The sequence below is a fragment of the Triturus cristatus genome, chromosome 10, assembly GCF_964204655.1.
Source record: "Triturus cristatus chromosome 10, aTriCri1.1, whole genome shotgun sequence".
NCBI classification, from domain to species: Eukaryota; Metazoa; Chordata; class Amphibia; order Caudata; family Salamandridae; genus Triturus; species Triturus cristatus.
In genome coordinates, this window is record NC_140593.1 from 1,235,891,001 (window position 1) to 1,235,904,037 (window position 13,037).

A 13,037-nucleotide genomic window follows, 5' to 3' on the forward strand; every position below is an offset into this window, starting at 1 on the left:
TGGCACGGTATGACAGGGCACACTACGACCAGTTAGAAAACCTCTTACAACATCTGCCTGACCAGTATAAAACCCAGGCAAATGACCTTATCCAAGAGGGCAAGCTAATTTCAAATGCGTCAATTAAATGTGCACTTGACGCAGCAGACACTGCCTCTAGATCAATTAACACCAGTGTGCTCCTTAGACGACGTGCCTGGGTACGCATTTCAGGCTTTAAGCCAGAGGTACAAACTACCATTCTCAGTCAGCCATTCAACCAAGAACAGCTATTTGGGCCGGCTGTAGACACTTCCCTTAAAAAAATGAAAAAGGACACCGAGACTGCTAAGTCCATGGGAGCCTTAGTCTCCACAAACGCGTGGCGCCTTTCGGTGCTCCTTCTCCAAAAATATGGGCGCAGACACCTCCTCTACATTCAAAGCCACTACACAAACATCCCTCACTAGAGGATATTTTAGAGGCGGATACAGAGGGAACAACAAGGGACGAGGTCGAGGTAATAACACTTGCACCTCCCCTGCCACAAAACAGTGACTTTCCTCCGCTCCCCCCAGACCATTTCACTCCAGTCTGGGGCAGACTAACCGTTCCTAACTGTCGAACTCCATCACAACAGACAAGTGGGTAAGACAAATTATCCAGTATGGTTACTGCCTGGAACTTACAGCTACCCCCCACACATACCACCCAAACAGTGTCCGATGTCTGCAGACCATCTTACGCTCCTCAAACAGGTTCTCTCACTGCTTCAAAAGCACGCAATAGAGCCAGTTCCCTTAGAGCATCAAGGAACAGGGGTATACTCGCTGTAATTCCTAATCCCCAAAAAGGACGGGACTCTCAGACCAATACTCTTCCTCAGACCCCTAAATATGTATATACACTGATAATTTCCCTATGATCACTCTTCAACAAGTGCTCCCACTACTGCAACAAGGCGATTTCCTTGCCACACTTGATCTCAAGGACGCCTACTTCCACATTCCCATTCATCCTGCTCACAGGAAGTACCTAAGGTTTGTGGTGGACGGACAACACTATCAGTTCAGTCCTTCCATTCGGGGTAACGACCGCGTCCAGAGTATTCACAAAATGTCTTGCAGTAGTAGTAGCAGCACATCTCGGACAACACATTCATGTCTTCCCATATCTAGACGACTGGCTAAAAAAAGCCAAGTCATTGGACCAATGTGTTCTACACACTCACCAAACCATCCAGCTATTACACAACTTGAGGTTCACTATCAACTATCCCAAGTCTCCCCTCCAACCCTCTCATATACATCAGTATCTAGGAGCCACCATAAACACCTCCACAGCCCTAGCATATCCCAGTCCTGCCAGGATATCCAATATACAAGCTCTTACCACGAAATTCCAAATCCAACACTTCCAGCAAGAGTGTTCATGCAACCCATAGGCATGATGGCATCATGCATCTTCATTGTGCCTTATGCAAGACTTCAAATGCGCCCCTTGCAAGAATGTCCAGCGCGTCAGTGGAACCAGGCTGACGGACAACTCACAGATCTGTTGTTGGTGGACAGCCGCACACATTGCTCTCTACAGTGGTGGAACATAACAAACTTGTCCAAAGGGCGGCCGTTCCTAGAGCCTCTTCCACAAATAGTGCTCACAACAGACTCATCACTCACAGGATGGGGAGCCCATCTCCTTGGACACACCACTCGGGGCAAATGGACCACTCGGGGCAAATGGACCACTCGGGGCAAATGGACCACTCGGGGCAAATGGACCACTCGGGGCAAATGGACCACTCGGGGCAAATGGACCACTCGGGGCAAATGGACCACTCGGGGCAAATGGACCACTCGGGGCAAATGGACCACTCGGGGCAAATGGACCACTCGGGGCAAATGGACCACTCGGGGCAAATGGACCACTCGGGGCAAATGGACCACTCGGGGCAAATGGACCACTCGGGGCAAATGGACCACTCGGGGCAAATGGACCACTCGGGGCAAATGGACCACTCGGGGCAAATGGACCACTCGGGGCAAATGGACCACTCGGGGCAAATGGACCACTCGGGGCAAATGGACCACTCGGGGCAAATGGACCACTCGGGGCAAATGGACCACTCGGGGCAAATGGACCACTCGGGGCAAATGGACCACTCGGGGCAAATGGACCACTCGGGGCAAATGGACCACTCGGGGCAAATGGACCACTCGGGGCAAATGGACCACTCGGGGCAAATGGACCACTCGGGGCAAATGGACCACTCGGGGCAAATGGACCACTCGGGGCAAATGGACCACTCGGGGCAAATGGACCACTCGGGGCAAATGGACCACTCGGGGCAAATGGACCACTCGGGGCAAATGGACCACTCGGGGCAAATGGACCACTCGGGGCAAATGGACCACTCGGGGCAAATGGACCACTCGGGGCAAATGGACCACTCGGGGCAAATGGACCACTCGGGGCAAATGGACCACTCGGGGCAAATGGACCACTCGGGGCAAATGGACCACTCGGGGCAAATGGACCACTCGGGGCAAATGGACCACTCGGGGCAAATGGCCCACTCGGGGCAAATGGCCCACTCGGGGCAAATGGCCCACTCGGGGCAAATGGCCCACTCAACAGAAAGTGCTCCATATCAATTACCTAGAACTGCTAGCAGTATTCCTAGCACTAAAATCTTCCAACTACATGTACAGAACAAGGCTGTCCTCATCCGGACGGACAACATGACAGCCATGTATTACATACAAGAACAAGGAGGCACACATTCTCTGCAGCTGTCCCAGCTCGCACAGAACATTTGGAGATTGGCCATTCCTCAGAACATATACCTACTTGCAGAACACCTTCCAGGGGTTCACAATCAGATTGCCAAACTGTTATGTTGACGGACACAACAGATCCACGAATGGGAACTACATCCCCAAGTCCTACTGCCCTTTTTCCAACAATGGGGCCAACCAGACATAGATCTGTTCGCCACACACAAACGCAAAATCCCCAACCTTCGCCTCCAGCTTTCTCCACCCAGAGTCAAAGGGCAAAGCGATATGGATGAACTGGTCAGGCAGATTTGCGTACACTTTTCCGCCTCTCCCACTCATTCTACTAGTAGTACGCAAGCTCAGGCAGTAGTCTCTCAAACTGATCCTAGTAGTTCCCACATGGGCACGCCAGCCGTGGTTCACAACACTACTGGAACTCTCTCTAGTTCCACACCAACAACTGCATCTCTCCTCATCCTTGACGCAGAACCATGGAGAGATCAGACATCCAGAGCCAGGTCAACAATCTGGCGGTCTGGCTCCTGAAGTCCTAGAGTTCGGTTACCTTATTCTGCCACCAGACTGCATGAACATTATTAAAGAAGCCAGATAACCTACTACTAGATCTTGCTGTGCTGTAAATGGAAAAGATTTGCCATTTACTGCACTAACAATAATATACACCCACTGGATGCATCCATCCAGGACATAATTTGCTACTTACTGCACTTGCAAAGATGTAATTTAGCGTACTCCTCCATACGTTTCCACCTAGCAGCATTAGCAGCCTACTTACAAAATCAACAGCACTTGTCACTCTTTAGAGTCCCTGCAATCAAAGCCTTCATGGAAGGATTTAAAAGAATTATTCCTCCCAGATTACCACCCTCTCCATTGTGGAATCTAAACATTGTTCTTACAAGACTCATGGGACCCCCATTTGAACCGCTACATAAATGCGAACTACAGTTCCTCACATTTAAAGTGGCTTTCCTTATCGCATCCCTCAGAAGGGTAAGTGAAATCCAGGCTTTAACCATGCAAGAACCATTCTTACAATTACATCGTAACAAAGTGGTGTGATAAAGTGCCATCTTTCTTGCATGGTGTGCCCCCACTTTTTGCTGAATGTACTTTGACTGGGTGTACCCTGGACTCCTGCCAATCAGGGGCCCAGGGCCTATGTTCCTTCCCTAAAAACACAGAACCCAAATTGGCAAACCCTGGTCACATGTCAGCCCGTGGTAAATGGTACCCAGGGTCTTGTGACCAGGGAAGGCCTCTAAGGGCTGCAGCACTCATTGTGCCACCCTTAGAGGCCCTGTACCCTTACACACACACACACACACACACACACACACACTGCCTTTGCAGGCTGAGTGTTTGGGTGCAAAACCAAAACAAAGTCGACATGGCACACATCCCTGTGTGCCATGCCCATCACCTACACTGCCATGGCATACATCAGCCACCCCTCTAGCTGGGTGCCCTGTGCCAATGGTGTGGGCACAGGAGCAGGAGCCCTGTGCCCCTACAGTATCCAGGGCCATTCCTGGGTCCTGTAAGTGCAGTGCTGCCATTTAAGAGTATATGGTGCTGAGAGCTCGTCAAACAAACTCCACAGCACCATAATGGCAACACTAAAGACTGAAGTTTGGTATCCAACTTCTCAGCAGATTAAACCTGCACTGATGCCAGTGTGGGATTTAATGTACCAAGCACCCCAGAGGGCATCTTAGAGATGCCCCCTAAAACCTAACCTACAATCCACGTCTGTTCGGAGGCTGCCTAGGCTGCCACACAGCAGACATGTTGCTGGACCCCTGGGTAGGAGAGCCCCTGCTCTCCTGGGCCTGCAACAATGCACATCCTGGACGAGGTGCTAAATCTCCTCCCCCCCCAGGATGGGCACGGGGAAGCTTTAGAGGCATGCCGCCTCTGAGCTTCCCCAGGCCACTGCAACCCCCCACTCTGGCAGGAAGCTTGGCCGGAAACCCCAAATAGGGACAGGGGCTGGCGAGGTGAAGAACATCTCCGGGCTCTCTCCATCTTGAAGATGGGAATCCCTGCCCAATCAGGACTAGGCTACTGCCCCCCTCCCACAGGAGAGGCAGGACATGGGGTGTACCCACCCCAGAACAGGGACCCATTGGTCCCTGCCGTTCACCTACCTGTAACGCCCCTAAATCTAGTAATTGGGGGCACCCTGAACCTTCCTTCCCCAGATTCCAGATTCCAAAATCCGAAGAAGAGCTAGAAGAAAGACCTGCCCTGCAGCTGCTAAGAAGAGGAAGACACCAACTGATTTGGCCTCAGCCCTACCGGCCTGTCGACCCTCGAACCTGCTCCTGCTCCAACCCGGCATCTCTTGTGGCCAGCAACCTCTCAAATCCCGGAGGACCTGGCTACCTTTTGACTCTAAACCCCAGGGACTCCCATGAGTAGAGGCTCTACTCAAAATCTACTTCTAATCCCTGGCAGCATCCCAGAACCGCGAGCCCTTCACACTCTGCACCCGCCAAGCCTGGCCTGTGCTGGAGTGAACAAAGACCACGAGGACGACCCCACGGCGACTGACCCCGAATCCGGCACCCAAGGACCTACCTCGATGCTCCTGACGATGCCTGCAGCCTCAGAACAGAGGATAAGATTTCCTGACACAAAAAGGCACCCCTGCACCAGCGCCCTGCAGCCCCCTGTGCCCAACTCCTGGGTGCCTACCTATCCTCCAACTAACCAACTTACCTCTCGAAGTGGTGGTGGCACCTGAAGAATCTTCGTCCCCGAGCTTGCAGCCTTTGTTCGTCCTTGAGCTTTCCCATTGAAATCCATTGAGCGCCCAAAGGCTCAAAAGCGCCCTGCACCCAGCCGCCCGAGTGGCCCTGGCAGTGCAACCTCTACACCTACCTACTTTCCCCATTTGCCCTGAGCAAGCAACCAGGAGCCCAGTTCCCACAGCCGCGTGGCCTGCTAGTCAGCAGCCACCAACCAAGGCCCCCCTGCATCCCATAGGATAACATTGGGCCTAACTCACTCTGCACCCAGCTGCCCCTGTGCCGCTGAGGGTGTAACAACTGTACTTACCTAACACTGGGAGGCCCCCGAGTCTGTGCCCAGGACCTTAACTCTGCCAGTCGAGTACTTACCCAAAAGCCAAAAGGGAGTTTGCAGGGTTCGTGGTTCCGGGCTGATGCCAGGTGTTAGAAACTTGCTTTGAGCAGAACCACTGCTCGTGGGAGTCCCAGGTGCTCAGTCACAAGGTAGCCAGGTCCTCCGGGGTTTGTGAGGTTGCTAGCCTCAGGAGGTGCCGGGATTTAGCAGGAGCTAGATCCGTAGGGATCGACAGGCTGGTAGTGCTTGGGCCAAAGCAGTTGGTGTCTCCCTCTTAGCAGCTGCACAGCAGGTCTTCTTTCTTCTTGTTCTTCTTTGCTAGTTTAGAATCTGGAATCTAAGGAAGGAAGGTTCAGGGTGCCCCTATATACTAAATTTATGGGCGTTACAGGTAGGTAAAGGGCAAGGACCACTGGGTCCCTGGGGTGGGTACACCCCCTATCCTGCCACTCTCCTGTGGGAGGGTGGCAGTGGCCTAGTCCTGATTGGGTAGGGCTCCCCATCATCAAGATGGCGAGGGCCCAGAGATGTGCTTCACCTTGCCTCCCCCACCTGAGGGGTGGGGTTGGCCGGGCTGGTACATCCCCTGGCCTTACTTGGAGTTTCTGGCCAGTCTTCCTGCCAGAGTGGGGGTCAGAACCGGTGGGGAGCCAGTTGCTGAGTACAGCAAATGGCCTGGAGAAGCTCACAAAGGCGGCATGCCTTTGAAGCTTTCCCCTGCCCATCCTGGGGGAGACCTAGCACCTCACACAGGATGTGCATTGTTGCAAGCCCAGGAGAGCGGGGGGCTCTCCACCCAGGGGGTCCAGCAACATGTCTGCCGTGTGGCAGCCTAGGAAGCCTCTCAGACAAGACGTGGATTTTAGGTTAGGTTTCAGAGGGCATCTCTAAGATGCCCTCTGGGGTGCTTGGTACATTAAATCCCGCACTGGCATCAGTGTGGCTTTAATGTGCTGAGAAGTTTGATACCAAACTCCTCAGACTTCAGTGTTGCCATTATGGTGCTGTGGAGTTCGTGTTTGACGAGCTCTCAGCACCATGTACTCTTAAATGGCAGCACTGCACTTACAGTGCCCAGGAATGGACCTGGGTACTGTAGGGGCACAGGGCTCATGCTCCTGTGCCCACACCACTGGCATAGGGCACCCAGCTAGAGGGGTGGCTGATGTATGCCAGGGCAGTGTAGGTGATGGGCATGGCACACAGGGATGTGTGACATGTCGACTCTGTTTTCTTGTACCCAGACACTCCGTGTGTGTGTGTGTGTGTGTGTGTGTGTGTGTGTGTGTGTGTGTGTGTGTGTGTGGCGCCTCTAAGGGTTGCACTAGAAGTGCTGCAGCCCTTAGAGGCCTTCCCTTGGTCACAAGGCCCTGGGTACCATTTACCAGGGGCTGACATGTGGCCAGGGTTTGCCAATTTGGGTTTTAGGGAAGGAACATAGGCCCTGGGCACCTGATTGGCAGGAGTCCAGGGCACACTTACAGTAAATTCAGCAAAAAGTGGGGGCATACCATGCAAGAAAGATGGCACTTTCTCACACTAAGCAGTACTGCTTGACTGTGGTCGCATGGTAACTGCTGTAGTTCGAGGAGTACTGTAGAACATGTTTTTAAATATGTCCGATTCCCACCTTTCCTCCCTGTTACCCTAACTGCTTACTAGTCTCATTCTGGCATGTGAATCTGACTGATCTAGTGTTGGAGAACCTAATTGCGTACAAATAAAGTTGTCTAGTGGTGTTCTGTTTCATAGTCACCATGATCCTCTAGTCTCCGCTTTGAGGCTTATTAGCTCTCCATTTTGCTTTGAAAACTGAGCTTTTCCAGGTCTTGGGGAAGGAGAGTAGGATGGTTTGGAGTGGGAGGCTAGAACTCCAAGCCTTTTCACCTTATTGGCTGGAATTTGGATTGTAAAACAAGGTGGTTAGGCAGCATTTGGTGCATTGTTTGCTATCATTGTGTAACACTTTCTACAGAGGACTTGTCTTACTACTGGGAATGAACTGTGTATTTGGTTCTGGTAGAAAACACTGGCGAGCTTTAATTACTGCTCATTAACGTTTTCTTTTTTCAGTGACCTTTCCTATAGATTGATGCAACCGTTCAGCCCTTTGAATTTTTGCTCTCTACTACATGATTTCTACAGAATGAAATGTATGTACTGCTTTACTTGTGTAGCTAGATTTTCAGAATCAGAAATTCGAAAATCTGCAAACAAAAGTGATCAGAGCATTGACACTGACTCTCCTTTCTATAAACTACTTACCTTGGTGAGTGGCAGTGACAACCATCTAAGCCTAGCCTTTGTTTTAGGGCTTACATGAAGATATTCTCCTAGTCCAGTAGGGTAGTGTCTACAGTGCTGATCAAACTAATTGTTAACTGCTATTGTGATGCTTCTTTGATTTCTTTTCTGCAGAGCTGGGGCGGAAAGGAAAACGGCTTTGGTCTGGCAGAGTGTTGTAGAGATCTACATCTGGTGGTAAGTTCTGTTCTCCTTTGCTTTCCTTTTGCCCTTTGTTAAAGTGTTCGGACCAGCTTGGGGCACGTAGTGCTGGACACTGCTCCACTGTCCTTCCTTCAGAAAGCCTGCTTCTGACTTGAATATTGATTGTGCTTATGAAGCACCATTTAGCTTTGTTAATTTAGTGGTAAAAATGTGGAAGGTAATATGCATTTTGCAAGCCAGCTTATTTACTCTGCAAGCAGTGACGCTTTCTTGATTTGTTTGCTTTTCCATGCTTACAAATAGGCCAGAAGTGGGCAAACGTTGTCAAAAGGGTCTCCCCACTTCAATTTGCACCGTTTGTGCTTTATTTGGCCAAATTTCTCATTGGCGGTGTATGGTACGATCCGTATGTTGCCATGTGAGTTAATCCATACAGAGAATCTCTGCTCCCATTACCTGTTTATAAGTGTTTGTAGAACTGTGTGCTGCTTCCTTCATCACACCTGATGATGCCCTCAACAGGTTGCAGACTTGTTGATGGCTTGCAAGCAGTGTATGAATATTTACATTTTGTAGGGCTGATGTGGCTTCTTTGTGGACTGCAACGTGTTGCTGCATCTGCTTAAGAGAGCGCACCTAATTCCACATGGAAAACTGTTGCACAGTTGTCTACGGACCTTTTGTCCTGTTCATCATGCCGATCAGTCCCACACAATTCTGCTAATTTGTTCTCTGATTTGCTATTGTACTTCCTAGTTATTTTGAATGATAAGTTTCAGCCAAGGATGCCTATTGGAGATAAATTGTAATATTTTGTAACGTTGGCTTCTATGCTGGTTGAAATGTTGGTATGATCCATCATCTGAGAAGTTAGATGAACACAATTGTTTTAAAAGTAGTTGATACCTGTTGCTTGTAGGCTGTAAAGCTTGGCAATGTGGTAGTTTTTTTTGTTGGTAGACCCGGGAAGTTGGTAGTGCTGGTTTGTGGAGATTGTCAAAATGTGTAGGAAGATCAGGGGACTCTACTTTGATCATTCCCTCAAATCCTCCTAGAATAGCATGGGGTAGCCTGAATCCCCTCAGTAGCTAATCAGTCTGAAGATGCGTGTGGCTGCTCTTCAGATGTGTTTAGTCCTGGCTTTGTGTTGGACATTGATGGTCTCCTAAGAGCCCCCACATTCTAGGGGTGTCTGGTGGTGTTATAATTCAGAATGGGTCACTCGGATGGCAGGAGTCTGCATTGCTAAAGTCCTGATCATTTGTTTCTCTGCCGGTACAATTCTCCTGCTAGCATATCATTCCAGCTTTGGAGGTAGTCTTTGGCACTCTAAACTGCTGACGTAAGGCTGACTAGTCTACTTTTTATGCCATTCAGCAGAAAGAAGCCTGATAAATCCTCTAAAATCTCAAGCCACGGTCTTTGGCATTTAGTGCGCTGTTGACGCATCCATTATTTGGAGTCTTGCTCCAGGTGTCTTTCATGTAGTGCATGGACACTTCAGTGCACCAGGGTCTATAGAAATATTGCGTTTGTACAAGAAAGATCTGTTCTCCAAATGCCTCTTGGTTTTCTGGCTGGAATGCCCCTTAGGGCCCAAATATCTGTTCGTGCCTAGGACCTTTGTCTCGTATGTGGGAGGGAGAGGGTGGTGTCTTGGGAGCTGCTTTATTACGTACTCAGCTGGCGCTCACTGTCTGATTCCATCCTGTGCTTTATACACAGAAATACCCTCCCAGTGCAACTACCCTACACTTTGAATTCTATGCAGAGCCAGGGACTGAGATCAAAGTCGAGAAAAGGGTGAGTCTCGCACAGACTTGTTCTTGTACAAAAAGGGGGTGGGCGAAGGTTTGTCGCGAGAAGTGGTTACGTTATTCTGCTGCTTGGTCAGACACTGAGGAGAGGTAGTTAGTGGGAGAACGGATGGGGGGGGGGGGGGGGGGGGGTTTACTTTGGATTGGTGATAGCTTTGGACCAGGCAGTGTGAAAGGATTTAACGGTTTGTTCATACATCACTGTGGATGGCCTTTCTAGGGGACTAGATCGTTAATCCATGAAAGTGGATGTCTTTAGCAGAGAAGTTACTTGTGTTTGCAGAACTATACCGGCTGTCACCTCCTAGGAATCCACATAATACTTTGATGTGGTCTTCTGAAATGTGAGCAGTGTTTTGAATAAACTTTTCTCAGACCACTGCAATAGGCCTTTTTAGTGGACTTACTGACTGCATTCTGGTTCCCAAAATAGGCAACTATAGGTTATTGCATTGGTCCTCCATCGTCCGCCTTGCCAAACTGTGGCTCAACTAGCCAGTCCTTGGTTCTGTGGTATCCGAATAGAGCATGAAATACCCCTTTCACGCACCTAGCTAAATTTTGCTCCTGTGTCTGTGTTCTTTTAACCTGCTCTTTCTTCCTGTGACTGAATAGTAATGTTTCTACTTCAGTTTGAGGGTTGAAGTAGGGTCTGCAGAATCTGAGCTGAATCTGTCTGTGGGCCTACAGTGGCCTAAGCCATGGCCATGAGTCTAGCATCACTGCCTTGACATACGGATATTGGGAATTTAGGACTGTTAGTGGATGATTTGTGTTCTGGCTGATGCTGAGAGATTTCTGTTCTTTTTCCTTGTCTTGGTTTTGTTCTTCCTAAAATGTACTCCTTTCAAGTAGTGCTAATGGACACCAGGGAAGAAGGAACTGAATACTTCGTACCCCTTCGAGGGACTCGCTCCAGGGTAGTTGTCAGTCACATTGGGCATGCAATACATGGGAAGGGGCGAATGTCAATTGCTGAAAAGGGAATCCATTTTGGTGTGAATTTGGCTTCTGTCTCCTTGTTGAATTAGACACAACAGAATAAATGTTGTTCTGTAGCACTGCCAGCAGGGTGTATACATCTGCTGTAGGGATCTACCAAGTGGATGATCTGGGGGCCGGGGAAAGGGGGTGGGGGTCTAGTGCACTAGAAATGGCTTTAGTTTGTCCCTGTGTGAACATGTTGAGAGTGGCATATTAGTAGAGTATGCTCATTACTCAAAATCTGCTCTTGGGAATATTACTTTGTCTTCCTAGTGTTGCAGTTGGACTTGGGTGGTGAAGCGAAGTCCTCGCAACCCATATTCTAGAATGCATTCATTTCAGAATTGTAATTTAACAGATCAAGCTGCTTCAAGATTGTTAAAGCTGATGTAGCCTGAAGACAGATGTCACTGTTAAGCATATCCCGAGAGAGTGAATACTTGAGCACTCAACACATCTTGCCTTCGTTTAAAAAATGGTGTGGTGTGTAGAATTTGTGACTCTGACTTCTCATTTGATTCTCAGTTTCTCGGCTCACACCCTTGATCTAGTCCCAAGGCTTGTTTTTGATCAATTCATGCGAGTTTGGTATTTTCTAATGGCCCTGCTACTAGTATCTGGGGTATGTGTAAATGCACAGGGATCATAATGGCTCATTGTGATTAGTGGATGATTGCGAGATAAGTTACGTTATCCATAATTCTGCATGTTTTCAGATGTAGGGGAATACATAGTGCCATCCCCCAGCAAAGCATGACTCCTGTGAAGGCTTTTTTTAATGCCAGAAAAAGTTCAGGGGGTTGTTGCTTCCTGGGAAAAGTCTAGCCACGCTTACAGTTTTGTTTGAATAGAAGTGTCTTTATCGCACTTTGCCTTGATTGCCTGTGAAACCTCAATCTACCCACCCACTCCCTGTGGTGAGTCAGATTATATCGAGGTGGGCTATTTTCAGGGCCTACTGACCCGTTCTGGCAAGTTAGCTGGCAAAGAACAGGTGGTATTGTAATTCAAAAACTGAATGAGCACTAAATATGCCTTTAAATCTTGTTTTATCTCGTCATATTTGCTGTGTCCAAAGACTGAGGTCAAGTGTTGGCATGTCTTTTGCAAGCCCACGCCTGTGGCTAGTCACCCAGCCCTTGGAGGTTTAATAGAAAGGTGATTTTAGAAATCACCACTTTTTTTGAGAACTTTTGTTAGACCTTCCTGACACTGATGCATTGTCAACCTAGACAACACACTGCCACTCCTTGTCGTTTTGGTGTCAAATGGAAGATAAAAATACATCCTTTTTTTGGTTTAGATGGTGTCTGATTTCTATTGTGTTGAACTGTTTGGTTACTTTTACATGTTGTACACTTGCTCCTTTGTCTAATCCGGATTGCACTGTGCCACAGCTACCCAGGACTAAGCTCAGGGTTTTCTTGAAGTATCCAACTGTACCTGCAAGAGATTAACAATATTACATTGTGAATTCTCACAACCACACCACATTACAGTCCTCTTTCCTACAGCTTACATCACACAATTTCAGACCAGTTTATGGGTCATGCGCCTTACATTTAGGTTGAACTGATTTATTTAAGTTACTAGACCTGCAGGTCTGGTAACAATTTTATAATTTTTTGAGGCCTGGTCTGTCCACATGTTTTCTTGATTATTTGTGAAGCCTCCTTATTGGGGAGGAAGAAAATTAGAAAAGGACATTACGCAATAGTGTTTCCTACCAGGCTTGCATACATTCTCGGAATGGCATTACTTGCAAAGGTGTACAGGGTGTCTGAAAGACTTGGGGAATCTTACTACGTTGCAAACATGGAGTTTATGAAGTTAGAAACCTCCTTAAAGATTTCTAAGGCAACCAAATTTCTCCTTTTGCCAAACCAGCATTCCACAAGGGGAGGCGGTGAGGAGGAGT

The 13,037-nt window shown here is 48.7% G+C and overlaps 1 protein-coding gene across 5 annotated transcripts in view; it reads left to right on the plus strand.

Moving 5' to 3' along the window:
- The window catches only part of HUWE1 (HECT, UBA and WWE domain containing E3 ubiquitin protein ligase 1), a 1,878,220-nt gene that overhangs the window by 107,914 nt on the left and 1,757,269 nt on the right, over positions 1 to 13,037 (plus strand). For 4 of the 5 annotated variants that reach the window (XM_085629862.1, XM_085629866.1, XM_085629867.1 and 1 more), the window contains exons 6-7: positions 8,289 to 8,351; positions 10,044 to 10,121. In XM_085629862.1, the coding sequence (XP_085485988.1) occupies positions 8,289 to 8,351; positions 10,044 to 10,121 (141 nt within the window). The remainder of the gene's footprint in view (positions 1 to 8,288; positions 8,352 to 10,043; positions 10,122 to 13,037) is intronic. The other variant, XM_085629865.1, reaches the window with a different exon arrangement.